Genomic DNA, 26,512 nt, shown 5'->3' with positions numbered 1-26,512 from the left:
CGGCCACCTATATGACTCATATCCGGAACCCGCGGATGCCTCGGAGCCCAAACCCTCCATGTCCGGAAGTTGAACGATGCCTCGGGCCGTATGCGCCCGGCGCTTAAATGTACATATCTATATCTATATACATATTTTCCTTTTACGATCCCGTTCTGGCTTTTGAACCCACTCGTGGTATACCGGCCTTCTCTAGTTCGGGTAAAAGACGCGCCAATTCATCTCTCTCGTCGAGAATGTGGCGATCCTTCAATTCGATGTCCTCAGTTTCCGAGCCTGGCGTGTTTACGAAGCCGACGCGCATCAAGAGCTCGTTTGTCGGTACAAGTTGGTAGTACGGGATCTCCATTGGCCGACCAAGATGTATAGCACGATACTTGGCCCGCGATGCAACCTTCTGATAGGTTTGGACTGCGACATATGAGATGTGCCCGAGATGAGTGGTCTGGGGGACCCATAGGTTCATCCCATTGTATCCGCCCTCCTTGATGTATATAGCCATAACTGTAATATCCAGTTTGAGTTTTTCTGCATAAATATGAGTCAAGACTTACCTCGTCCAAGCATAATTTGCTTTTCCAACATAATCCAGACAAAAGTCCCGGGTTTGATTGGGTCAATGATAGTAATTCGTGCCGTGGCAATATCTTCGAGTAGCCTGGGAATGCCGCGTTTCCGCAAGCAATCGCGTCGAAGTTTGACATACTATCAAGAATTCGGTTATTTACAACGTTTTTCTGGTAAAGTAGCGAACTTGAAACATTACTTACGGAGTCTGCACGGGTCTCTGCGGCTTTTTTAGCATTTGCTGTGTTGCCCTTGAATTGTCCATCCGTCTCACCCCCACTTACAATCCAGCGTTGTAGGCGGGGGGAGATCTTATGACTACTAAGCTCATGATCGCGCAATGTCTGCAAGAACGAGCGAGCTAGCGCTGCGTGACTTGTCTCTGTTGATAGTCCTTCCGATGCGTGCGGGGTAGCCAATGAGCCTGGAAGGACCTCCCCTTGTTGGGAGGCAGTTTTACCTAGTAGCTATGTATGATCGTATATCAATAATCAGTGTTGACGATGAGTGACTACAATATATGCTCACGCCTGCCTTAAATTTTGCATAATTTTTGCTACTCTTGAGTGCGCGTGGATTTTGATGGCGCTGTCGGATCTGCAGTAGGATATCAAAGTTGAGCTCGACCAAAGAGCGTTGTTGGGGAAAGGTTTCGCTATTCATATCTTGAATTTGTGACTCAAGAAAGTTGGGGTCAGACATTTCTGTGGTCGATTTTGTATGTTCCTCAACGGCTGTGCGGTCAAGCAGTACATCGGCATCGTTTTCGGGGGGAAGGTTGTCACTAAAACACCGTGGCAGGAAAATATTATCAGCCATTTGGGAACAATTAGAGAGATTTTGTCCACTTACATGAGAGCCGTGGCCTCGGTTTGAAGAGCCGCATTAGCATACACTAAGTTATCGCGTTGAATAGAAATTGATTCAAGCGGAAGGTCGTGGGCATCTGCAAGCTCAACTAGCTCTTGAAACGCTTCACTTGATGATAAGTCTTCTGCCACACCTGTGTTGGACTCGGGGCTTGTATCTTCTTCAGATTGATCAAATGTACTTGTATGGTCCAGCGCTGTTGCAGGGACCAGGTCATCGGGAAGTATATTCACTGCCTGAGCAAGTAGAATCGCCTCGCGGTATGCAATATATGCAATTTCTGCAATCTCGCCGTCTGTTGGGAAGCAAGCTAGAAGTGACAAGTCAACATTTGTTGAATCCATGTATGTATGCTGGTAGCCAGTTGCTTTCCTCTGACGCTCTGTCGATGCTGCGGAAAACTCGGGACTGTTTCGATAGGATGCGCGGAGCAGAACACGAAGTTTAGGCACAGAGAAAATAAAGTCAAGGTATGTAAAGTCTGGAACAAGCTTTCGCATTTCGGCAAAAAAGTGTTCGCAGGCTTCACTCGAGTGCAGCCAGGGTAAAAGGGGAGTCCCCTCGGGCATATAGTCACGATAAGCATAGATGAGCAAGATTAAGCCCTCAATTATTGTTGTTAAGATGTTGAAAGCCTGTTGCGAGATGAAATATCGAGATAATAAGTAGCCAGAGTCCAGGAGAAATTGTCGCCAGAAATCGAAGAAGAATTTTGCTCGAAGTACCATCCACAGCCGATCTGCGTGCAAAATGTGTCGGCTCTGGTATGCATCACCGAGTTCACCTGCTATGTATAGATAGACTGCTAAGCCAAGGTACTGGGGTCGTTTTTTGACTACGAATGAAAGTGTGAACTGGTTGAATACACATTCCGTGGAAACATCGTCCTGCCGATCGTTATTTTCGACATCGCGACGATGGAGGGTTGAATCGGGATCTTCAGCAATGTCGCGAACTTGAGAATACATTGGTGTCCTGGAACCCATTACTAAAAGCCGAGCACCTGAGTATAGGGTATTACGCAATGTTTTGAGTGCGTGTTTACTATCCTGGATGATTACACATGGATTATCCTTGGTCTTGCCGTCTAAGAGACCTAGTTTGAAGTCCAAGGGGTCTGGAGTAGATAGGCTGTTGGGAAGGCGCCGTGAAGGATGCGGGACAGTATAGTGTCGGTATTTATCCATGGACATAAAGAGTGACTCCTGGATATTTTGTTCGATTGCGCTGCCATCCGTAGCATACGAAATGACATGTATTCCTCGGGCAAGTAGGCCTTGAATGACAAGTTTCAAGTAGCCAATAAGTGACTGGGTCGTAGCATTTGAGGCAATTGGTAGTGCAGCAATGGCAAGAGGGGGTATATGCGGCAATGGGACCTGTAAAACCCAGAGCCGAAGCTATAATAGGGATTAGGCCCAAGTCCAGCGCTAGTTTAAGGATCGTACCTTCGAAGCCTTGGAAAGTTTCCCATCCTTCAGAATTGACGTAAGTTCTTCTGTGCTTGCAACAGCGATGGCGCCCGTAGTTCCGCCAAGCAAATACCACAGTTTTGTACTTGTATCGTAGTAGGTTTTGAGAGCGGGCAGGAGCTTGGTGTCATCGCATGACAAGCACACCGGGCCTGTGTAATTAATCGAAGAAAAATAAATCTGTGCAATTTCGAAAACACCATCGTCGATTGCTAGAGGGAAACGACGCTCTCGGCCTCGGATTACTCTACAAAGACTCTCAATAGGCCTGTAACTAGATAATAACTGGTGCTACATACCGAAAATTCGATGCAGTTCGACCCCCAAAGATGTTACGAAATGTTTGATATGCAAGTGGGGATATATTGACGATTTCGTGGCAAAATTGGTCGAATTCGGGGGGATATTTGGCATTCTGAAGGCCAACTCCACGAAGCGCCTTGTCGTCCATCATTGCCATCACTTCAACCATCCCACAGAAAATCTTTCGATCTTTCATTTCGCCTTTAAGTACCTGTAAAAGAAATCGTTGCGCTGGAGTCCTCTCGTCCTAAAATCATCAATTTTTCAGTTTGAAAGGAAATTAAATAATAATGAATGTAACTTACCTTGTTGACAATGAGTTCATACACACCGTGTACCTTCGCAAACTGCATGCACGAGGATGCCCGAACCCATCGCCTATTGGTAAATTTTTGATTCGGCTTTGCTTCATATCGGACAGCGGCTCTGAAACGTCGGAGCTTCAACAGAGCCGCACAATTTTTGCATGAACGCAATCTGCCGTCTGAAGTGCGCCCTCTTCGAGCAATGCGAGTACAGGCCGAGGCAATAACAACATTACGGGACTCATCTACACGCCAGGCGACATTTCCATGAGCTTCGTTCCGAACATTCTGTTGCTCTTCTGCTCCGAGTTCGGCATATGGTATTGAATAAAGAGCAAACGCAAAGTGCTTATATGCGCGACTTCCTCCCCCAATATACGTAGTTCGAAGCAAGTAATTAGATATACCTGACATATCTTCTTCCGAGAGGCCTGGGCACATGCGCTCGATCTCCTGCTGAGAAGATGGTGTTGAAGTAGATGACGAAGATGCGACCATAGCAGGCAAGCCAGGAGTAGAAAGCTGTGGCTCTGGGCCAGTAAGATTTGCACTAGTGCTGATAGAGCGGTCAGAACGCCGTTTGAAACCAGCAAACGAGGTGAGAGGGAGCATTCCGGCACCATCGGACTTCTTCAAGCTTTTTGACTTTCTTCCTGAGGATGCTCCTGTCGCCTGTGGCCCACAAGTTTTTGCTTGGACGTGTGTTTTGAAATTTTTGGTATCGTATGGCTGGCGCATCTTGAACTTATTCCCGCATGTCGAGTGTCGTACATATAGTGGGTTTTCGCGATCGAGCACAGCATAATTATCGAGATCTTTGATCGTTGCTTCAAAACGAGCCCATCGAAGGTTGTCGATTTGAAAGTTTCCTTCGCGAACGGCTCCTAAGACAGTCCGGGTATGTGCTGCCGACTTCCCAGGCTTTTGTCGTTTTCTCGGGCGTTTCAAACTCTCTGAGCTGGAGTTGGAGTCTGAACTCGAGTCTGAGTCCAATCCCGAGCGTATCAAAACCTGGTTTCGATGCACGAGCTCTGGATCATCCGTTGCATCCCCATCGGTCTGGTCATCGGATAAGTTTAAGGCGTTGAATTCGACATTCTCGATTACATCTGAAGAAAATCCATCGAAGAAATTGTCATCGGAGGAGAGATAACCGGAGGCTTGATGAGGAGATGTTGGGGGCTCGGCAATAAATAAACCTTGTCCGATTGACCCAGCTAACGAATTGGCCAATATGCGCGATATCGGCAATGGGGGGTTGATAATGGAATCAGATCCCTTTGAAATAAATATGTTTAGTAGATACACGGGATCAGCAATAGGCACAAGGAGAAGCTTACATTCGGCACTAATATTCGGTACGCTATTTCCACAAATTTTGATGCCCGATATGCCGAGGCAAGACCTTCGTCCCATAATGGGTCTTCAAAGACCTGCCTTTCAATGGTATTGACCGCACAAACTCCACAGGAAGTCGCATCGTCCACTTGAGTACCGCATGGCATCTGTTCAGACACAAATTTGTCGTAACCCCAAGTCGCTTTCAGCCAGGCGTTGATTATATTCCGAATGCGAGCCGAACTTCTCTGGCCACCCATCGAGTCGCCATAACGGATGACCTGCCGGTTGAAGTCAACCTCTAGCGCGATCCAGTGTACGTCAGAGTAGTTATAGACGGTATAGAGCAGTGGGCGCTCCCCATTTCGAATCCGATTTTGAAGTGGCGAAAGAAACCGAGAGATCGCTTCGGGAGGAATACTGGGTGGAATGGTTTCGAATCGTCGAATAATGCCCCGGAGGACTTCGGGTGAGTAGAAAATAACTGAATTATGGGGAGGTCGCAATTGAGCCTCGCCTGGTTCGCGTGATTCAAAGCGGAGCTGCGCCGATTCGAGCATCCAATCAATATGTCGAGTGGCCAACCAATTGTTTGAGAGAAAGAACGATAGATCAGCGGCAGAGCATCTGGTTTCGAACGGAATTGCAGTGTCCCATCCTATATGCGATATATAATCCCATGCTTGAGTGAAAACTTGTAAAGCAGCCGGGTGGTTTGAAGTCGATTTAGCTTGGGATAGCCAGTCACACGCGCTACGCCATTGGTCCTGTTTCTGTCTGCCTGATAGCACTAATTCCCACCATGTCAATATCCAGATTGGGTAATAATGAGCGTTTCCATCGTTTGTCACATGGAATATCGACTGGACTTCATCGGGCTGTACATTCTGCCACTCTTTCCGCAGAGATAGGAAGAGTGTAGGATCGGGAATCGAATGACCAATGAGATCCGCACCAATTGCTGTGGGCAAATGATCGTGGAAACGAGTCGTAGAAGAGGCGATTTGCTCGGGCGAATTATTATTCAGAGGTGGGAAAGTGAATCGAAGAGCATCGGGGACTGGAGCATCAAAGGCGGGGAGCAAATTTAAGAAAATATTGGGGATGGAAAGCGCGCTGTTCTGTTCGATTATATCCTGCCCGGGCGCAATGATATTACGCGCAGACAATTTGCCTAAACTTCCCATAGTACTCGCACGAGATGGAAATTCGAGCACGAAGGAGCTCTGACTCTGGCTATGGTCACGTAAATCACTAACACCAACGAAAAATTTGTGTGCGAAGCTCAGAAAATAACCCCGAGTGTTGGTAATTATAAGCCAAATGCAAACGCATATACCCGGGGCATCAAGCTCAAAACGGAATGGGAAAACAATAAATTCAACTTAAACTAGTAAATACAGTAGGTTGATATACTAGAAACATAACCTAGCCCCCGAGCGAGGCTGTAAGTTGAATACCGTTACGATCAAAAGTGACCCTTTGACGGCGTTAGCGCCCGGAAAAAATTTTCCCCGGAGGATGGACCTCCACGTGATGTCCGGAAGCCGAAGAAGCCTCGGGCCGCGGCGACCCCTTCATGTCCGGATTTGCACGATGCCTACCCCCCTCCAACCAGGGCTTCATGTCCGGAAAAAACGATGCCTCCCCCCTCCCGGCCACTAGGATCCATGTCCGGAAGCCGAAGAAGCCTCCCCCGGGATAATCGGGGGTCCTGGTACGAGAGTTTCAAATATAATTCAAGGTGACCAAATTTTGTATCTGGTCGTGCTAAGCGCCGAACGATCAGTTTGCATAATTACCATGGCCGACGCAAAGCTGCTTGACAGCGAACAAAGCTTCCAGACATTCTCTAATATTATCGACTCTCGACTTCTTAGAGCACTTGCTGACTTGGGATTTGCACGACCGACACTCGTACAAAGCAAAGCTATTCCGCTTGCGCTTGAAGGCAGGGATATTCTGGCTCGTGCAAGGACGGGGAGTGGGAAGACGGCTGCGTATTGCATACCGGTTGCACAAAAGATCTTGAACAGTAAAACCGTATGTTAGCTTGGCTGTTAGATACAGTACTGCTACTGAGAATTATGCCTGATAACAAGATAGCAAATGCACAGCAGGCCGCTAGAGCGGTTATTCTGGTTCCCACTCGAGAACTGGCTGATCAGGTAACGAAGCACTTGAAAGGCCTACTGGCATATTGCGACAAGGACATTAAAGCTGTGAACATCGCGGGCGGGGCATCAGGCTATACTCAAAAGTGAGCAATCATGTAGGCTTATATACTATTCCCCAATTTTAATTAATGAGCATAGGCTGGTCATAGCTGAGAAGCCTGACTTGATTGTTGCTACTCCGTCCAGGCTCCTTGCTTTACTCCGAGTCAAGGTAAATCATTTTAGATTTCATTTTCGGTCCTAGTTGCTCACGGTTATCCTGCAGGCCTTGTCGTTATCGTCGCTAGAATCCCTGGTCATTGACGAAGCTGATCTTATCCTCTCTTATGGCCACGACGAAGATGTAAAGCAAATCCTATCAGGAGGGCACCTTCCCAAGTTGTATCAAACATTTTTGATGAGCGCAACGATGACCAAGGATGTCGAGACGCTAAAAGGGATAGCATTGAGGAATCCGGTAAAGTGACAAGGTTTGGCTATACAGTTCGATGCCCCTAAACACAACCACAGGCTATATTGAAGTTGGAAGAGGATAAAGATGAAGCTGCTAATCTAACCCAATATGCTGTGAAGTACGCACTTTTTATTTGACAGCGGTTCACGTCGCTAATCCATTATCTAGGTGTTCCGAAGTTGACAAGTTTCTCCTGACCTACGTCATCCTGAAGCTCAAACTCGTCAAAGGCAAATGTTTAATATTCGTAAATGATGTCGATCGTGGGTACCGTGTAAAATTGTTCCTTGAGCAATTTTCGATAAAGAGTTGCGTGCTCAACTCCGAGCTACCCTTAAACAGCAGGTTAGTAAACCAGTACCCCACTTTACATTCATCTGGAACACTAATTTTAATAGATTCCATATCGTGCAAGAGTTCAATAAAGGGGTGTACGATTATATCATTGCAACCGACGAAACTGGTGGGAAACATGAAGACCAGGACACTGATGATGAGAAAGAAGCCGAGGAGGAAGAAGTAGGCTCTGAGGCTGAGGCCGAAGGAGGTGAAGATCGTATGTTGTCAAACCCCCGTCCGCGACCGTCTTGTTGACCCTGTCGATAGTAATTACCACGGAACCTACCGAAGCTGGTGAAGCTGGACCCTCGAATCCTCCCCCCAAGCGCAAGCGTGCACCTCCTCAGCCGGAGTTTCAAAAACCTTCTAAAAAGCACCGCACAGCCAAGAAAGATAAAGAGTTCGGAGTCTCGCGTGGAATCGATTTTGTCGACGTTGCATGTGTCCTCAATTTTGACCTCCCTCGATCATCTCGAGCTTATACCCATCGTGTTGGCCGGACTGCACGGGCAGGCAGGTCTGGGATGGCATTGTCATTCGTGGTCCCCAAGGAAGAGTTTGGGAAAGACAAAGTTCTGAGTTGTGCGAGTTCTGAGCGGGACGAGATTGTATTTGCCAGGATCGAGAAGGAACAGGGAGCAAGGGGCAGTAAAGTGAAGGACTACGTATTCGACATGGCACAGGTAGAAGCATTTAGGTATCGAATGGAGGATGCATTGAGGGCTGTGACCAAATCGGCCGTGAGGGAAGCGAGGGTCAAGGAGTTGAAAACTGAGCTACTCAACTCGGAAAAATTAAAAGTGCGTTCGCATTTTATTTCATTTTAGTCATGCACTCATTAATTCCCATGGTGCAGACCCACTTTGAAGAAAATCCCCTTGACCTCGAGTACATTCGACACGATAAATCCTTACATCCTACTAGAGTTCAAGCGCATATGAAGCATGTTCCCAAGTACCTTATGCCGAGAATTGCGTCTGTAGCCGAGGAACCAGCCAAGGACGTTGGGTTTGTCCCATTCACAAAATCGGGATCTCGCGGCCGAGGAAGAGGAAGAGGAAGGGGAAGGGGCGGTAGTAGTGGGAGAGGCGGGAAGAAAAAAAGTGACCCACTTAAAAAGTTTGGCCGGTAGCTGAGTACCCGGCCATCGGTGCCGTTTCTTATATATACTAATGGATAAATTCTGTAATTCGATGGAAATGTCTAGTATTAGGTTGAATAGCGGGCACTCATATGGTCTTGAAATCTGGTGGCTCGTTCGGTGAAGAGTATCCCGATCACCCTTGGCAAATGACCATATGTATCTTATAGACCGATATCGATGATCCGGCTGGGCATCAGTTAACTCTCCTAAGAATGGTCAATGTACGTTATGCTGCACTTGATTCTAATGGCAATGGCTCCTGGTTTTAGCGCCCATTTCTTCGCATATATAGCATCCCTTGGTTCACTTTGTTCTTCGTTGAATCGTATCAATCAACTCCTCATTCACATCTATATAAATGTCCGAATCCAAGCCTCCGGGAATTGTTGCGTCCAAAGATTTTGGTGATTTCAAGAAGCAGAAGGAGACTATTGTGGCACGAACTACTCATGCTGGGCAATCAAAACGGGCTCGTATCAGTAGGCATCTTATCGTTCGAACGCAATAGTAGTGCTAATATAGTGCTGATTCAGTCGAGCTCATTGCTTCTACTGAGGAACAACTCCAAACTTCGAACTCTATAATCCAGAATGCGGTAACATTGGGAGAATCCTTCAAAGTCACGAAGCAGATCGTGAACACACTTTTGGCCCCTGCAAAAGAGCTTGCTGATATTTTGGGGTCACTATCGGAGATACATCCCACTATTGGGGTCGTGGCAACTGTGTTTAAGGTCGGTGACGACTTCCACACATCGTCTAGGCTATCCTGACAGAATCATTAAGGCCGTAGTCAGGCTTGAGACAGACCGCCAGGAAAATGATAGACAAATCGCTGTGTTATATGACTCTATGGCACACATGCTTATTGTCCTCGTCTACATGGAAGATATATTTGAACGAAAGGATGGTATACAGCATATGCTCACGCAGAAGCTTGACGACATCGCCAACCTGATTAAGGAATTTGGCAACTTTTGCGATGTTTATTATAAAAGTCGTTCTATTGGTAAGTTCCACTCATCCCCGGCAAACAGCTGGTATTTTAACCTATGATTTTAGTGCGTTTTCTCCGCTCTTCAAAGTTCAAAGAAAAGCTCTCCGAATTCGCTCAACGTTTTGAAGGAACAAAAAAAGGTCTGCAGAACTTGGTTTCTCATCGAACGGCCAAGCTAGTAGACAAAACCTCGGAGAAGATTGACGAGATTAACGCTAACGTATCTCAGCTGATCAAATTTATGGAGATTCAGACGAGCCGAGAGCGCGAAGCTGCAGAGTTGATAGCTACCAAGGGTGGCACCGAAGCTGTTTTGAAGGTAATTCCTAACACCTAAGTACAGTATATCAATCATGTTCTAAAATATCTATAGGACGACAAACTTTTAGATGAGGTTGCTCAGGCAATGGGAGATAAAATCACTGCTTCAGTGCAATTAAACCTTCGACAAGACTTGGCCCAACAGTTGGTGGACAATCGGTAAGTTTATTGTCACCACGCATATGGTTCGCATAGTTGATGAAAATGCTCCTCAAGTTTGTTCTTCGATGTTAAAATGGAAGGTGTGAAGGAGCAAATATCAGAGAAGATAGAGCGCTCTACAAATAGCATACTGTTAAAAGTGAGTCTCATTCGATACCTTATAGGTTATGTGTGGGTTGACTCGAACCTTATATGATCTCTCAGATGGAGGATGGACCACATGAACTCGTGCATGATCCTGACATCAAGAAAATATGGAAAGGTAGGTAGCTAATTTTGCTGAGGACCTTAAATTAAATCCCAACAGATATGGTATGCCTTATACTATTCCTTTAGAGTTCCGTATTGAATTTCATCGTAGCAATGGCGTCACAGTGTCAAAAGCAGGCACTTTGTTTCAGGTAGGCATCGGATTTTGAAGGGGATGGATTTCTCCTTAGCTGATCCCTGTAGCCGTGCATCACCACTTTGAGCAAACATTCATTCGTTACCATCGTGAGAACGGGACCTCGCACACAGATCTTTGGACATTAAACTATCTTTCTCGAGTCATTTGTAGGTCTTTGATCGCCTTTACTATAAAATACGATCTCATGCTGGTACTCAATTGACCGATTATGTAGTTTATCCGGCAATTGGAGACGCAATTGACGAAGGTAAATACCAGTGGTCCACGTGTGTCCAGTTGCTCAAACTTTGGCTAGATAATTCGGGATATGTTTCACTTCATGAATTAAATCATTTCTTTAGTTCTAAACCTCACGGGTGGAGTGTTCCCCAGTGGCTCGCATAGTAAGTACATTAAATTACCCGAGTCATTACACTCAACCACACCATTGATTGTTCATTAGCTGGGCGGCTGGGTGGTACAAAGATAATCTGAGGTGATTCATTGGCTGTGAAGAACGAGGCAAGACCCAAGCTTAGGCATATACATGTTTTAGGTACCGCGATAAGATCATGTCGAGATTAAAGCTTTTAGAAGATTCGTTGCAGTTTCTGCGTCCTGAGAACGAAGCCACTCTCAGGTCGCTAATTGATAATATCAAACCCCAGATTCGACGTATTGTACTATCACTCTATGGTAAGAAACTGTGCTCTTACTCTAAAGAGGAACATTGACGTGGTTTGATAGATGACGTTCTTGATTATTTCCAAGGCGAAAGTGAAGAATCTACCGGACTAGACAATCTGCGTAATCAATTTACTGCCATTACTACCAAAGAGGTCGAAGAACAGCTAGCCAAATCCAAGTTTGAGCTGGACGATAAACGTACTTTGAAGCTGGTGCTGGGTAGATCGCGGTTTGAATCGGTGGGTGATTAACCTAAACGCTGAGAGGACTATAATTTATAGCCCTTTCAGCGACTCTTTTGTGTAATGCATCGACTCCTGAAGCGTCATCACAAATTATTTGACCTCGCAAAGGATAACGTGTTACAGGAGGGAGTTGCAATCTCAATGGCCAATTCATGGGATGTCATATTTGATGCTTTCGTGCAGCGAATGCGCGAATTGAGCGAGAGCTGGCGGCAGCAGCGCATGGATGTCGAACTCCAAGCTCAGTGGTATTCGAACGGGTATGACATGTAGCTTGCTCATTTGGATCAGACTAGTGCTAACATATGCTAGGTTATTTGAGGACTGGTATACACATGTAAGTCAGGGCGTATGTACGCATATCGGTATCGAATAACAACATCGGGTTTGTAGAACAAAGCCCTGCCAGAGGCTGAAGATGATTATGGGGATGCCTGGGCAGAAGAAGATTACGATGCTGGGACTGAAGTGGATGAAAGTGAACTTGTGGAATATGCAACTCGGCCTTCCACATCCACTGGTCATTATGACGACGTTCCCAGCATACTTCATTCACCAGACATAGAAGCGAGCCCAATAGGAGATATGGATTTTCGAACCATTAGCTCATTTTCTGGTCAAAATTTGCGGCCGGGAGAAGGCTATCATAAACGTAGTTCTAGTCGCGCAACAAACGAGAGCGACAGGACGAGTACCGGTAAGAAAAATTCGTTCGACGATTTTACAGCTTAAGCTCTAATCTAATTCCAATTAACCAGCCGTCACTGAGCTTGAAGACCGGATGAAGAAACTCGAAGGAAAGGTAGACAACTTGACTGACCTTATGACGCAGATCTTGCAACAGCTCAAGGGCAAATGACGTGAGATTGTATATACGCCACTGGCGCAGCTAGACGTTTGACTACTTTTATTTTCACTCTCCGAACATGAAATTATCAAACATGAAATAGTTTCTCGGGGTGTCTGTTTCGGCAATGTACTATACCCCGAGCGCTGAAAAAGAAAATCCCATGATCCGATTATATCATGTAAACTTTATGGGGAAGTTGTAGGTCATGTTTGGTTGTACACGTGGTGACCCTGCAGGGTCCGCATGCGCGCCTTTCTATATGCTACCAACAGAGCCTTTGCTTCCACTAACCCTACCAAGCTTATCTTCGCCATGAGTAGCCAAGGTTATGGTTTAAAATCTAAGGATTTCTCAGATTTTTCGAAAAGTAAAGCTGTTTTCGAAAGTCGCTCAGATGGTTCTTCCTTACAATCACGCATTTGTGAGTACTGTCACATATTCTACAACCGTTGTTATAAAGGCAGAATTACAGCGACTGGAATTTCTATGACCGAGTCTCAGTTGGAGGCTGGAAAAGCCATTATCGCAAACCCATCGGCCATTTCTAAGGTGTCAAAGGTCACGAAACAAGTTATTAATACACTGTTGGCTTCGGCCAAGTCTCTTGCTGAGTTACTCGGTATTGTATCAGAAGCCGTTCCACCCACAGAACCAATTGCTGAGATTTTCAAGGTGAGGGCTTTCATGATTTTGTGCCCACCGCTGGTATTGTTATTCAGCCGCTCGATGTGTATAACATGTATACAGAGCCTATTGAAACTTGAACTTGATCGACAAGATAACGACAAAAGAATTGCTGTGCTCTATCACTCGATGTCAACTATGCTAATCGTACTAGCGAAATTAGATAATGTGTTTGATGAGCAAGGGGATCTGGCAGAGATACTGAACCGGAAGCTCGACGATATTGTAGGCTTATTGAATGAGTTTGGAAATTTCTGCGATGTGTACTATAAACATCGTACTGTTGGTATGTATCTGGAGTTATGTTGCATTTTTTTTTCGTATCTAACTACCCACATGAATTAGTTCGTTTCTTAAGGATATCTCGATACAATAATTTGGTCAACGATTTCGCCGAATCATTTGCGAATACTCGACAGGAGCTCGAAGCACTGATTCTCAACCATACAACTTTGGTCGTAATGCAGACATCGAATACTGTCGACTTGATTGCGCGAGAGCTTTCTGAATTGACGAAGTTTATGAATACTCAAACCTCTCGTGAGCGAGATGCACAGGAGCTTGTGAAATCAAAGGGCGGGGTGGAAAAGGTCTCAAAGGCGAGTGTTTTGCGCGCTTTCTTAAGTTACAATAGAACTCACTCGCGCATATCAGGACAATGACTTGATCTGCGAAGTCTCCACAAAACTTGGAGATCCCATCCGCTCGTCCGCACAGACAAACAGATCAATACAGTATAGCTTGAACGAGGATTTAAGCCGTCAAATCCGGGACAACCAGTCAGTCTGGGCGTATTCCAACTCTGTTTCTGTTTCTAATTATAGGACTAGGGCACTTTTCGTGATGAAATTAACAAGTGTAAAGGAAGAGCTCGCCGAAGCTATTAATAAATCTACTATTACAATTTTAAGAGGGGTGAGTTCCCTATTTCCCTATGTCAGCGTACATGCTTGCAGACCCGATTCAAGCTCGATGCCGGACCACACGAGGTTATCAACGACCATGACATTAAATCAATATGGAGAGGTATGTGCACATATACCTTAATAAACTTGCAAATGGTTTCCATTTAGCCCTTTAGATATGGTGGGTATTTCCTCTTGCTATTGTGACTCGAGTTCGTTAACCCATGACAATAAGAAATGGAGGAACACCACCAAGTCTCGTCACTTTGTTTCAGGTTGAGTGCTTTGAGGTGTTGCATATTGATTGATCTTCTGTAACATCCGGTTTACAGCCGTACAATACCACTTTGAACAGCAATTTCGCCGTTACATGAACGAACATGAGGGGGCTCAGCACCCTGACTGCTGGACTTTGAATTACCTTTCTCGGGTCATTTGTAAATTTCCTAATTTTCTAGTGAACCCACACATTTGATAGACGCTCGAATACTTTTAGTTTATCCAGCGATTGCTGATGCTATTGATGAAGGTGAGCATTATTTTGGTTTCGTCCACAGAGATGCCATACTAGCCTCTTCGTCGATAGACTCTTCAGGATACATATCAATACACGAACTCAATAATTTCTTTGACTCCCGTCCGAAGGATTGGACCGCACCCCAGTGGTTAGCTTAGTGAGTTAGCCCATGAAAATGATGTGCGCCCAAAGCGGTGAATTGGTTTTAGTTGGGCCGCCGGATGGTATCAAGACAGTCTACAGTTGGTCCCTTATAACCTTAGATGGGCGCATATACTCAACCAGGCATCAATATTTCCAGATATCGGGACAAAATAATGGCTCGACTATCCGTATTTGATGACTCTATAGAACGTATACATCCAGAAAACAAAGGCCCATTACAAGACTATTTGAGTGAGGTCGCAGAAAACGTGAGGCTTATTGTTGATTCGCTTTACAGTACGTAGCAGCTACACGTCTACTACGCCTCACTGACTCGTCGAATAGATAACGTACTAGAGTATTTTGAGGCTGATAGTGCAGAAGCGGTCAATCTAGTATCCTTGAGGGAAAAATACGCGGAACATGTGACAAAAGAAGTTGAAGAGCGATTGGATCAAGCGAAATATACGATTGATGATACACATACGCTGAGCCTTATAATTGGGATAGGAAATCGTCTTGAATCGGTAATTTGATACTCTTTTGGTCTGTATTGCGCTGATTAAAAACGGTTATTGCTGGAGACTCCTATGCGTTATACACCGGCTTCTAAAACGACATCATAAAATCTTTGATATTGCCAAGGACAAGCCACTTCAAGAAGGCATTACAATCTCGATGACTGCGTCCCTCCAAGTTATCTTTGAAGCATTCACAAAGAGAACCCGTTCTTTGATGGAGAGTTGGAGACAACAAAGGCTAGATGCGAATTTGCAAGCAGAATGGTATGCTTATGGGTGCGTCGGCTAGCGCATTCTACTGTGGTGTGAGCTAATGCTTTGTACTGGAAGCCTCTTCGAAGATTGGTACAAGAGAGTAAGCTCTGGTCGTGGTATTTTAGTCGTTAACCAATCAGCCACTGATGCCGTTTAGGAAAAGGGGGCAGAATCAGATGAAGAATATGATGAACAAGACTTATCCGAGGAAGAATCCACTGACGAGCTAGAGGAACTAGAAGATCAGGCCACACGCCCACCCACTGAAGATGGAAGTGTGGTCGAAACTGAGGCTCGTTCGGATGAGGAGCATAGTGTGGACGAAGCGGATGATGGCAGCGACGAGGCTGAGGGTGTAGATACCGGGGTCGATGACCTTGAAGGCGACGATAATGGCGATAAGAATTCATCCAGAGATTGTGGTACGTGTAATCAGTTTGAGCGGTCAGTCTCTCACACTGCGCGGCTAGGCTCCAAGATAAGAACTGGCTACCAGAGAGACGTAGAAAGACGGCTGGATCGCTTGGAGGGTCAAATGGATGAACTAAAGGGCTTGATGCTGAAGATTTTGGAGCATCTTGATGGATAAGATTCCGGTGCACACATAATGAACATATTACTTAGACGAGATGTCTCGAATTCGAAACGATCTTCAATGGAGAGATGTGCCGAATCAACAGACTTTCAAAGGGTAGAGTGAGGGAGTCGCTAAATCTAGACTCAGACCAGCTGTGCGATATATTACGCGAGATACTCTAATCTACCTTCTACGGCTGAATTGGCCTATATTCAAGCTACTGACTTTACCGCGTATATCCAATTAATCTGAAGGGCGGTATCTAATCCTTAGCTGAGCAGAAGAGATACACTCAACGTGGATTGCGCTACATAAATATTATGTTGGATATTTGAACTGCAGATTTACAAACGTATCCAAGTTGCCTTCTGGTAATCTTTGATTGGTGGTGAGGGGAACGCCTGTTAGCCCAATGCATCTAGCGCCAACAATAACATATCGTATTATTCCAGAGGATATAACTATTGGGGTCGCCTGGCTTATTCTGCCTCACATTAGTAGCGCCAACTTTGCATGTGAAATGCTATGACACATAATCACGAGGCCAAGACCCCAGCACCCCACAATGCACGTGATGCCCCAGTTCCACCAAGAGAGTTTGTTCACAGCCTTTGGCCATGGTCGGTATACCAGTGCTGAACACGCGTTATATTACGGAACCCATTGCCATTTAGATTTTCCACATTAGCGTATGTAACTTGACGGTAAATACCAGGCACAAATGGTAATGTATCCGGCGGGGCCCGGTTGTGCCAGGTGCGCAGCCCCCTAAGTGTACATAAACCACGTTTCGGAGCTCGTTCACTTAAACCTATCCTCACCATGCTGGATTCAACCAAGCGCGTTGTTTTTCCAGAAAATCGTACTGGCAAGCATCTTGCCAACTTGTTTATTTCTTCCTGTGTTTTCAGTACACTCTCGTTTGGACTGTGCATGGGGATGCTTGCGAACAATTCCTTCTTCATCATTCCCGTTGCTTTTGGCCTCACCATCCTTCATCACATATCCATCCACCGCCTACTCACAAGAGAGTACGTATTGTCGACCAACGTACACTTGGCGCTCGATACGAGGTTCCAATGCCTTCAACACATAGCTAACTTTGGGTTCGTGTTGGTATTGGCAATGGCATGGTTAGCAGGCAGCATAGTATCCGTACTTGTCCACGCTCTGAATTTATCGGAGACTTGGCCAGATAAGAACAAGCTCCCCCCTGCCAGTGTTATTGTTAACCTTAGTTCAGCGGCCTTTGCTGTCATCGAGAGCGGGATACTATTTGCCATTCTCATTTTATGCTGGGAGCTGAAGAACGAAATCAAGTTTCAAACATCGAAGACAGTTCCACTCAAACCACTGTATCCGGCCTAGTGAGTCGTCTTAGTTGACATACCTGGTGGCTTGGACGCTGATAAACTATGGCAGAGACCAACTTATTTTGACCATGCATTCCGAGTTGTTCGGAGACAGCTCACGCAGCCCTATTCTATTCTATTAATTTAATCAAGGCAAATCTCCATGTTCCCGTAGCTTCTCAGTCGATGCCATAGCGTTGGTTTTCACCACTCCTATCGTTATATAAGATCATTTATGTGTATTGTCATGTGGAATATTTAATCTGATGTCATTAATTAAACCCTCCATTGACTTCCAAATTGTCTACACGGATACGATTTCAGTCACTGGCATTGTTTGGATTGATCACTTGTTGTTTAACCCAAGTCAACTCAGATAAACTAATTCAACAGCAGTATGGTTTATTATTACTATCATATACAAGTGGTTTGAATATAGCTGATGTACTTGGTATCATTTCTCTCGAACGCCACATACATTGGCTTGTTAGCCTTGAGTACTTATCTTCCGTACGCGTATGCATGTGTGGCTCTGCGCTCAATTAAGATACATTTCAACAAATACATTTACTGACCAACCGATCGATAGTGCTAGTCTACTGTTGGAAGATCTATCATTAACACTGGTTTTCCACTTAGTATTCAGTTCCCAATAGACATGTAGAAGCTTTCTGTCGTTGTCATAATCAAAGTCGGTTACGTCTACAACGGACGCAGACTTCCATTCTACACCCTCGACATTGCTAGAAAGGCGGTCAATATTTCATCTGTACCTAACCTGATATTCTCACCAATAAAAAGCTTCGAAGCCACTCCCCGCAGCTCTCGCAGTTACCCGAACCAGCACGCCTAGAGAATCCATGTATGTGGTGATTGCATTCGTGATTCACCCGAAGGTCTTCAGCCACCCGGAATATGTCCATTTGACGGGCTTCTAGCTGTGCTGGGCGCGCAATCGTTGGGAGCACTCCAAGATCCCTCACGACTCTTCTCTCAGCTTGAGCAATGAGTCTGTCTTCGTCCCACTGTGGGCAGGTGCACTCTTTCCAGCGACGCGCGCATAGATAGCAAAACTCGTGCCTACAGCGACACGTCATATGGTAACACCCAGTATCGAGCTCAACCATGTGGTGACAGCTCGGGCAAGTCTGCCAGCCTTCTTGACGCCCAAGGGCAAGAACTTGTTGCGCTGAAGTATCGGTCTCGCAAGGAACGTGAGATGCATGGGACGCATTTTTGCAGAATGAGCAAGTCGTCCGCCAGCATTGCGTGCACAATCTTGCGCTTTTTTCTCGTTCATTTGATGCAGCTGGACCAAGGAACCTTGAGCAACTAGAGTTGCAGCAGTATAGTCTATTAGGCGTCTTGAACTCTTCTGACTTGGACTCGAACTTTTGAACCAATTGTGGCGAAAGAATTGATCGGACCTGGGAAAAGGATATTTGCTGGCTACAACACCTCGGAGGGAATAAAGATTCGTCGACAGTTGCCTTGTCAAAGAGCTCAGTTAGACACTGGCGATCATAGAAACATCCACATGGCGCTTGATAGGCCTGTGAGGTAGAGTCCGCGCAGATTACGCAATCGACAGAAGATCTAGAGTTATTGGTCAGGGTGCATTTTAATTTCAGATTTGAGCTACAGGAAAAGTACCTTCCGACCGGGAGTCTCAATATGGATGGTACAAATGCAGATTTGCCAGTACTAGAGCCTGCCCGAGGTCTGAATCCAAGGTTAGTGGGATGATTTTAACATAGGTATATTGGCTCACTTGACAGAATCAAATAGGCTTGACCCAGAACTTCGTGGTCCAAGTGGTGCGTCAAATGTAGACCATGACAAACTCGAGCTACTACTAGCGAATGGGCTCTCGTATCGGATATTCTGATAGATGGGCCCGCCCCCGAACGCGGATCCAGAAGCTGGAGTTCCGAGAGACGACCCGGTGGGAGAAGGGGGAGGCGATGCGCTTGGATTAGTGGAGAGCGAGAGCGCATATTGGCGATCTGCCTGCTCTCTTCTTTCGATTTCGGCAATAGTGTTGATTAAATCTATGTCTTCTTGAGAGGTGTGCTCGACACTCCTGGCAATTTTGCGGTCTTGAATTAATTGCAGCGTTGCTCTAGCTTCAGCTTCCATCGCATCGTAAGCAAATTCAAGATCGGATACTGGATTGGCTGTTAAATGCTACTCGAAAGGAGTAAAAATCCAAGTGGCTACGACTCACAGGGGCTGCCAGAGCGAGCTTTGCCTTTTATTCCGGCCCTAAGTTCGTCAATATCCATAAGTTGGCATCTTGCGGTGATCTCAAGCAGAGTCTCATATTCTTCTTGGTCCATAGTGGAAGACGGGGGCACGAAGGACACGTAGGTTCGCCGGGGTTTTATGCCACGGTATCCAACCAATCAGTGGATATAGCCACGGAACCTACCCTTAATAAACTGGGCATCTGAATTGAGATCCGGTATTTGATTAGCCACCCCAAATCCGTGACCTAGATTTCCATCGAAGTATCTTCAACTAGCCAATTGCAATAGGGTGACGATCCGACACAATCCTCTAAAAAAAAGGCTGACACTGTTCAATTTTAATAAACGTGGATCTAGTGGGTCGCTTTGTCTTATTCTGTAAATACAATCATTTTTAACGCATATATATCGATTCAAGATTGGGACATTCAACCATGACGACACGAACCCCATCTTATCCCACAGCTATAACAAAATTCGTTCCTGCACCTACATATCATATGGTTGCACCCTCCGTTCTTCTCTACCAAATGGTGGCAGTTCGGACAAGCCTTCCACCCACTGGCGGTACCCATTCTAAGGACCTGTTGTGCTGCCGTATCGTTCTTGCACGGAACATAAGCCGCGTGAGATGTACCTTTGCAGAACGAGCACGTTGAGAATAAGCATTTGTCGCATACGATATTGGTTTTGTTTCTCTCCGCTGGAGCGGAACTGCCGAGAAAGCTAGAGCAGATCCTATTCGCACAGTACAGTCTATTGGGTGTGCTAAACTCCTTTTCTTTCTTCTCGTATCTTGCTATAAATTCGGGCGAGAGGATCGTGCGTATTTGATCCAGCGGAATGTTCTGTGTACAACATCTTGGGGGGAATAACGATTCGTCGTCCATCGCCTTTGTGAATGACTGTATGATGCAGCCTTGATGGTAAAAGCAGCCGCACGGTGCTTCGTACGCTTCGGTGGTGAATTCTGTGCATATGATGCACTCGACAGTGTCCCTGTAAACAAACAAAAAACAGTATACTCAGCCAGTCTCGTATACAGAAAGACGTTGATAAAATCCAACCTTCCGTTCGGGAGCCTTAATATTAGCGGAACGCTCTTATTGACAGGGCCCCTGTTACTAGGTCTAAGCGGCTATTTAGCATGATATCCTAATATCTAATCCCGAGTAAGACAACCCACCCTGGTAAATTTGTTGTACTGGAGTCCGGGCTGCCCGGTTCCGAAGGCTCGAAATTGCTCAAGGATAACGGATTGCTAGGGTTGCTAATATCACTACTTCCTGATGATGATGCACTTGGTCGACGTGAGCTGCGCCTCGAGAGACCCAGTAAGCGCCTACGCTCCTCCTGCGCACTTGATTCAGCTTGAGCAATTCTGGCTATCAGGGCTGAGTCGGCTGTTCGACCGGCGTTATGAACGGCTCTAGCAATCCTTCGGTCCCGGATGGATTGGAGGGTGGTTTGAATATCGGCCTCAATAAGGTCATATGTGATCTCGAGTTCAGTCAGGGCTACTCGATCAGATCAATCAACTAATTTAATTTTATACGGTGGCTATTACTCACTGGGATCATCCGCTATCAGCTCTGCCCTTCGATCCTCAAGGTCTAAAAGCTGGAGATGTGCAGCCCTCTCGAGCATCAGTTCATTCCCTTCGTTCATATTGGGTTAAAGGGGCGATCGGAACAGTCTGTGCAAAGCGGGGTAAGAGAGGGGGTGTGCGAGGCAGGCGCAAGGGACCGCTAGGCTTTTAGCCACATTATCGTGCAATCAGCCACGCCGCTACTCAGACCTGCCCTTAACAACACAAAAGCGTTAATTCATGTTACGCCTTCGTTCACACGTGTTGCCTGGGGTACCACCATGCCCCTGATAGAACAGCGGGGTGGCATGGGGCGAGCAATGGGTTTCGAGGAAAACATAATTATAATGCTTCGATTCCTAATGAATCACGGTCGAGCGGGGATGTGCAACTAAAGCGCTTAAGTAACGGATATCATTCGGTCTCAGCCAGCACCTCCCCGAGCTGAATGGCCTCTATCAGCGGGTATGGGGATCTTAAAGTCTTGACATCACCAAGCGTCATTGATTGAAAGTCATCCAGGTGATTCAGTCTAATAATACACAAAAAGTTAAAATAACAAGTTTACTAGGCGAAAACTAGGCCTCGAGGAAAAGGTAGCACTATAAAGACAGCTAAAAGCAGCACATCACACGTAATGTGCTAGAATTCCCAAAACATGTTTAAAAAAGTATTATGAGCTATATCCGCACCCGATTCGAGAATTGAGGATAAACCCGGGGACCATCGGCATTTGCGTCATTCTCACAACGAACGCTGACGGGTGTGAGAGGGTGCAGGAGCAGGGACTTGAGGCTCAGAGAAAGGATAAGAGTTTCGGTTGGGATTAATTTCGCTATAAACCGACGGATCAGATGGTCATGAAAATTTGTGGATTCAGATAACCTACAGGTCGATAGGGTAGCTTTGTTTTGATTCGTCAATCCATCCACCAGGACGAATTGCCCACGACCGGTTGTTTCGCATCCTGCGCTGCGCACGGACACGCATCAAGAACATTGCAGCCTGGGAGCAATAGCGTTAATATTGGGTTTCGCTTGGATATATAATCACTCACTAAAATTAACAAGACGGCCCCGATAAACGAAAAGACAACTGATAGCACAATGGTCCTGGTTTTGTGGGTGTTACTTGGGACAAGAGGTTCCTCGGAATTGCCGATTATGCTAGGCACAACGGCACTAATTGCAAAGATGAAGTTGGCACATAGGGGCTGGATGATATATGAACGTACGAAGTGATAGGGATCACCATGACACCTCCACCAGTGGTGATCGTCGAGTACCCTACTATCGTCGGGCTGAGGGGGAATTTTGTTAGCGAGAGTCAACGAGAGCAGTATTTCAGCCTACGTTACGGCAACTTGGTATATTACTGAGCCCGAGGTGATAGTAGTCCAGCTGATGCTGCCAAAGAAATCAAGATTAAACATAGTTTTCAAGTCGCCGCATAGGCACATACGGGGGAGCAGAGTAAGCAGGAACTGTCGGCCGGGTGCTGGTAGCATTTTGAGCCCAAGTCTTGGGGGTGATTGCTGAAATGGGCTCTGTTGTGCGAGTAGGCTCCTGTGCGCAGGCAAGAGCACAGAGTGCAAGGACATAGGCAAGAACTCGCATCGCAGTAGGCAGCAGAGAGGCTGGTGGTGGTCAAGCTCAAAAAGACCCAAGGATGAGACTGGTCTCGACTGACGACGTAGTTATACTCCTCACGGTCATGTGCCAGCGACTATCGTGATTTCCTGCTCCACATGGGAACCTACCGAAACCGGGAAGGCTGATCTAGATCTTCCATAATGGCTATATGTCAACAATTTCAAATATTCGGGTGGCTACATTCTTCTCGACTCTTCAGCCAGCACCACAACAACCGACCCCCACCCTCTCCTAGATGCAAAGCGCTCATGCCATGCTTTCAGGGGTACATTTATACTCCTTATCCGCAGCTGACTTCTGAATATTGTACCTAGTAGCGATCAAGTTCACCATGTTTCCATGGTTGACTAATACTTTGATCTAGTCTAGCCCTTGATTACAGGGAGTATATCTTGTGTCGCAGCACTAGCCAACTCATGATTCCAACTCCCCCTTGCAATGGCACCACTCGCTACCGCCCCACTCAGTGACAAGATTAATGACGCAATTGTCCTCGCCCGATCACCTGAACCAGATAAGGAAGATACGGAAACCAAAATAGAGGTTCCTGAAGGGACGTCCAATCCTGGCTATCTTCGAGGGGCCAAGCTCTATATTGTTGTTGCATGCATCTTGGTGACGTTTTTGCTTGTCGCACTTGGTATGCTTGCCATATGTTTGGTCTAACCTTGGTGACTAACTACGAGCCAACCGTGTATAGATCAAACTATCCTAGGTTGGTATATCGAAGTCCCTGTCACTCTCCACGCTATCTAACCATTTGTCGTCGATTATAGCCACAGCCATTCCGCGAATCACATCTGATTTTCATGCTCTCGATGAAGTAACTTGGATCGCCTCAGTTTACTTTATAACGCAGGCGTCTTTTATGCTTGTGTTTGGTCAGCTCACCTCGGTCATTTCAGGCAAACTTGTCTTTTTAGGCTCATTATTTGTGTTTGAGGTTGGAAGTCTCCTGTAAGTCCGTCTTTAACTGAAAATTAAGATGAGGATAACTCAGTATCTCCAGATGTGGAGTCAGCACAAACGTGTATTTTTTGGTGCGCTTTTATGACCTGGGAGCCCATGACTATTCATTAATCTATTCCTTCACAGATTGCTGGGTACGTATGGTATTAGATTACTCGAGTTAAGAAAAGAAAAGTATCAACGATTTTGTTTCAAAGACGAGCAGTTGCGGGAGTTGGGGCAGCAGGAATCACCGTCGGCTCGCTTGCCATTGGCGCAATAGTATGTTCCCTCTTTTCATCCATGTCCAAACTCATTCCTCGTCAGCTCGTCCGACTCGAAGACCGGCCCGTATTCATGGCCGGTGCAGGAGGATGCATGGCCCTCGCCAACATCATCGGCCCTATCCTCGGAGGAGCGTTGGCAGGTGAGTCAGGGCCTTGACTGCTTATTTCAAACCTCGATATACTTACCGAAACCAGACCACGTCTCATGGGTAAGCTGGCCACTCTATCAGACTCGGTCTCGGTTGACTAGGTAGAGATTAGCGCTGGTGCTTCTACATAAACCTTCCCTGCGGTGCCGTCTCTGCTGTTGGTGCCCTGATCGCCTTGTCCAATATCAAACCGTCTTCGGACGGTGATGACAGGCCCGCGTGGCACCGAATTGCCCAGATGGACTGGGTTGGCGCGATACTATGTATAGCCATCGTTTCTTCTTTACTGTTGGGATTGCAATGGGGAGGAACAAGCAAACCGTGGGATGACCCGACCATTATCGGGGTGAGTTGACACCTAGTAACATGTGTTAGCTGAAAGTGATACTGATATATTTGGACAATGCTGCAGTTATTTGTGGCTTTTGGCGTTTCCACTGTGCTACTTGTGATATGGCAGTACTACCTTGGCAGTCGGGCTATGATACCGCTTAAAGCGCTTATGCGCCGGACACAGTAGGCATATTCTATCCTGCATCAATATGTCTACTCATCCAAAGTAGGATAGGATGCTGTCTTGTAGCATTTCTAGCGTACCTCCAGTTGTTGACGTTGACTTATTACCTTCCGTGAGTTCCGTTGTTTACTCCACTTTTAACCTATCATACAGAATTTTTTCGGCTGTTATAGGCTTAATTTTCAGAGCGTAAAGGGTCACAATGCAACCCAATCCGGGTATGAACGTTTGCCGTTTCACATAAACGCAACAATATCTAAAATCTGAATAGCATTGATTTGCTCCCTATCGTTCTTTCAAATGTGTTAGTAACTCGCGATTTAGGTCATATCCATGCTTAAATTATGTTTAGAACGATCACACTTGTGGGATCGATCATAGTAAAAAAAACAGGCTACTTTCTCTACTGGATATTCATGGGCGGAGTATTCCGCGCGCTCGCTGGCGGACTTCTGTTCACGTTGACCAAAGAATCAGGAACCGCGAAACTCATCGGTTTGTCCCGGTTTATTACGTCTTTCGCAAATCAGGCTCACAACCTCTGTCTGCTAGGGTATCAAATATGTGTTGGCTTAGGAGGTGGTATGACGTTGACAAACTTGCTCGTTGCGGTTCAGGTACGTATATACGATTTCAACTCACAAGCTTAACGTTGGGGTTGAACCACATGGACAGGCAGATGTGGAGCATGAAAAATACGTACCCCAGGCCACGGTGCGTTTATCCATGTTCTACGAGCTACACGTGTATTCATATAGCCATTCTAGGCGCTGGTAACATTCATACAATACATAGGCGGGTAAGTAACATATATTTCATCCGTTCTTCTCCGCATGTAATAGACGTTTCTCCGCAGAATAACAGGCCTAGGAATAGGGGGATCGATCTTCGCCTCTAAACTGGTGCAATTTTACGTATAGCCCGGATACACGGGCATTGGTCTAACCTTTTGAGCAGAGACAAAACCTCGCGATCTACGCTCCTGATACACCAGCTGAATTACTTCTCCAGTCTGTGTATGCGATTCGAACGTTTTCCCAAGACGCGCAAGGTCCGATAATTGAGGCCTATACCCAGGTGAGTGTTTTGTATTATTCTCAGGGTTCATCTGGGTCTAAATGAGAGCTGTAGTCCCTCAAGTGGACGTATTTGCTTGGGGTACCAGCAGGTAAGGGGGTAACTATTAGACACGGTTGCCACTCTGATGCTATCGCTGAACAAAGCGTGTTTGTCGCTCCTTGCGACGTGCTTGATTCGGAACCGTAATATCAAGGAGCCAAGGCCTCAAGCTTCGTGAATGCCGGGTCTACCGGGCCTCTGCTGAACAACAGAGTTTAGGGTTTGGCTATAGATTAGACGCACATTATTTTAGTTTTTTTTGTCGTTGTTTCATTCGAACGTGATTTTCTCCGTGCTCCGCCGTCGTGCATGCATAATTGGTCTGACCACCAACACCAATTGCAAGGTTAGAATCGAACTCTGTGCCCATGGCTTGTGAATTCGGCGGTTGCTCGGAGGTCAAGGCATTCCGGTTCTTGGCTGTAACACC

General features: G+C 46.1%; 8 protein-coding genes across 8 annotated transcripts; 4 read left to right on the top strand and 4 right to left on the bottom strand.

Annotated features, from left to right (window-relative positions):
* Positions 1-142: 142 nt before the first annotated feature.
* RhiXN_05232 (uncharacterized protein) lies at positions 143-6,042 on the bottom strand (the record flags this gene model as incomplete). The annotated part of the gene is made up of 9 exons (XM_043325048.1): positions 143-528; positions 555-705; positions 771-1,034; positions 1,096-1,351; positions 1,420-2,837; positions 2,886-3,156; positions 3,209-3,459; positions 3,518-4,795; positions 4,858-6,042. 9 exons carry the CDS (start codon positions 6,040-6,042, stop codon positions 143-145), a joined length of 5,460 nt encoding a protein of 1,819 aa, XP_043177467.1.
* Positions 6,043-6,658: 616 nt separating this feature from the next.
* On the top strand, positions 6,659-8,957 carry RhiXN_05231 (DEAD/DEAH box helicase; the record flags this gene model as incomplete). Its single annotated transcript, XM_043325047.1, has 9 exons — positions 6,659-6,898; positions 6,958-7,115; positions 7,171-7,243; positions 7,298-7,489; positions 7,543-7,604; positions 7,655-7,831; positions 7,885-8,042; positions 8,093-8,625; positions 8,682-8,957. 9 exons carry the CDS (start codon positions 6,659-6,661, stop codon positions 8,955-8,957), a joined length of 1,869 nt encoding a protein of 622 aa, XP_043177466.1.
* Positions 8,958-9,327: 370 nt separating this feature from the next.
* On the top strand, positions 9,328-12,627 carry RhiXN_05230 (ATP-dependent RNA helicase dbp9; the record flags this gene model as incomplete). Its single annotated transcript, XM_043325046.1, has 19 exons — positions 9,328-9,448; positions 9,503-9,702; positions 9,755-9,977; positions 10,031-10,284; positions 10,339-10,445; positions 10,503-10,587; positions 10,653-10,710; positions 10,756-10,760; positions 10,810-10,849; positions 10,902-11,003; positions 11,072-11,104; positions 11,153-11,240; positions 11,300-11,332; positions 11,393-11,532; positions 11,584-11,762; positions 11,814-12,028; positions 12,081-12,105; positions 12,162-12,465; positions 12,527-12,627. The coding sequence occupies 19 exons, from the start codon at positions 9,328-9,330 to the stop codon at positions 12,625-12,627; spliced, it is 2,313 nt and encodes a 770-aa protein (XP_043177465.1).
* A 234-nt stretch (positions 12,628-12,861) lies between these two features.
* RhiXN_05229 (uncharacterized protein) lies at positions 12,862-16,233 on the top strand (the record flags this gene model as incomplete). The annotated part of the gene is made up of 18 exons (XM_043325045.1): positions 12,862-13,039; positions 13,091-13,290; positions 13,366-13,588; positions 13,648-13,907; positions 13,957-14,081; positions 14,133-14,217; positions 14,259-14,328; positions 14,384-14,482; positions 14,540-14,644; positions 14,704-14,736; positions 14,794-14,881; positions 14,934-14,966; positions 15,026-15,165; positions 15,214-15,395; positions 15,514-15,665; positions 15,720-15,744; positions 15,802-16,066; positions 16,115-16,233. The coding sequence occupies 18 exons, from the start codon at positions 12,862-12,864 to the stop codon at positions 16,231-16,233; spliced, it is 2,382 nt and encodes a 793-aa protein (XP_043177464.1).
* Positions 16,234-18,666: 2,433 nt separating this feature from the next.
* On the bottom strand, positions 18,667-19,912 carry RhiXN_05228 (uncharacterized protein; the record flags this gene model as incomplete). Its single annotated transcript, XM_043325044.1, has 5 exons — positions 18,667-18,964; positions 19,032-19,169; positions 19,227-19,295; positions 19,345-19,750; positions 19,801-19,912. The coding sequence occupies 5 exons, from the start codon at positions 19,910-19,912 to the stop codon at positions 18,667-18,669; spliced, it is 1,023 nt and encodes a 340-aa protein (XP_043177463.1).
* Positions 19,913-21,066: 1,154 nt separating this feature from the next.
* On the bottom strand, positions 21,067-21,490 carry RhiXN_05227 (IBR finger protein; the record flags this gene model as incomplete). The annotated part of the gene is made up of 3 exons (XM_043325043.1): positions 21,067-21,122; positions 21,169-21,339; positions 21,394-21,490. 3 exons carry the CDS (start codon positions 21,488-21,490, stop codon positions 21,067-21,069), a joined length of 324 nt encoding a protein of 107 aa, XP_043177462.1.
* Positions 21,491-22,154: 664 nt separating this feature from the next.
* RhiXN_05226 (uncharacterized protein) lies at positions 22,155-23,026 on the bottom strand (the record flags this gene model as incomplete). Its single annotated transcript, XM_043325042.1, has 6 exons — positions 22,155-22,245; positions 22,300-22,415; positions 22,468-22,591; positions 22,645-22,710; positions 22,763-22,816; positions 22,872-23,026. The coding sequence occupies 6 exons, from the start codon at positions 23,024-23,026 to the stop codon at positions 22,155-22,157; spliced, it is 606 nt and encodes a 201-aa protein (XP_043177461.1).
* A 474-nt stretch (positions 23,027-23,500) lies between these two features.
* Positions 23,501-26,229, top strand: RhiXN_05225 (major facilitator superfamily transporter; the record flags this gene model as incomplete). The annotated part of the gene is made up of 20 exons (XM_043325041.1): positions 23,501-23,702; positions 23,763-23,777; positions 23,839-24,019; positions 24,072-24,102; positions 24,158-24,165; positions 24,229-24,292; positions 24,338-24,437; positions 24,493-24,506; positions 24,559-24,792; positions 24,859-24,962; positions 25,010-25,075; positions 25,137-25,181; positions 25,235-25,267; positions 25,316-25,458; positions 25,516-25,580; positions 25,639-25,677; positions 25,731-25,762; positions 25,820-25,865; positions 25,921-26,040; positions 26,095-26,229. 20 exons carry the CDS (start codon positions 23,501-23,503, stop codon positions 26,227-26,229), a joined length of 1,677 nt encoding a protein of 558 aa, XP_043177460.1.
* Positions 26,230-26,512: the final 283 nt, after the last annotated feature.

Source organism: Rhizoctonia solani, chromosome 2, assembly GCF_016906535.1.
Source record: "Rhizoctonia solani chromosome 2, complete sequence".
NCBI classification, from domain to species: domain Eukaryota; kingdom Fungi; phylum Basidiomycota; class Agaricomycetes; order Cantharellales; family Ceratobasidiaceae; genus Rhizoctonia; species Rhizoctonia solani.
The sequence above is the reverse complement of the archived record's forward strand: the minus strand, read 5'-3'. Positions and strand labels throughout refer to the sequence as shown.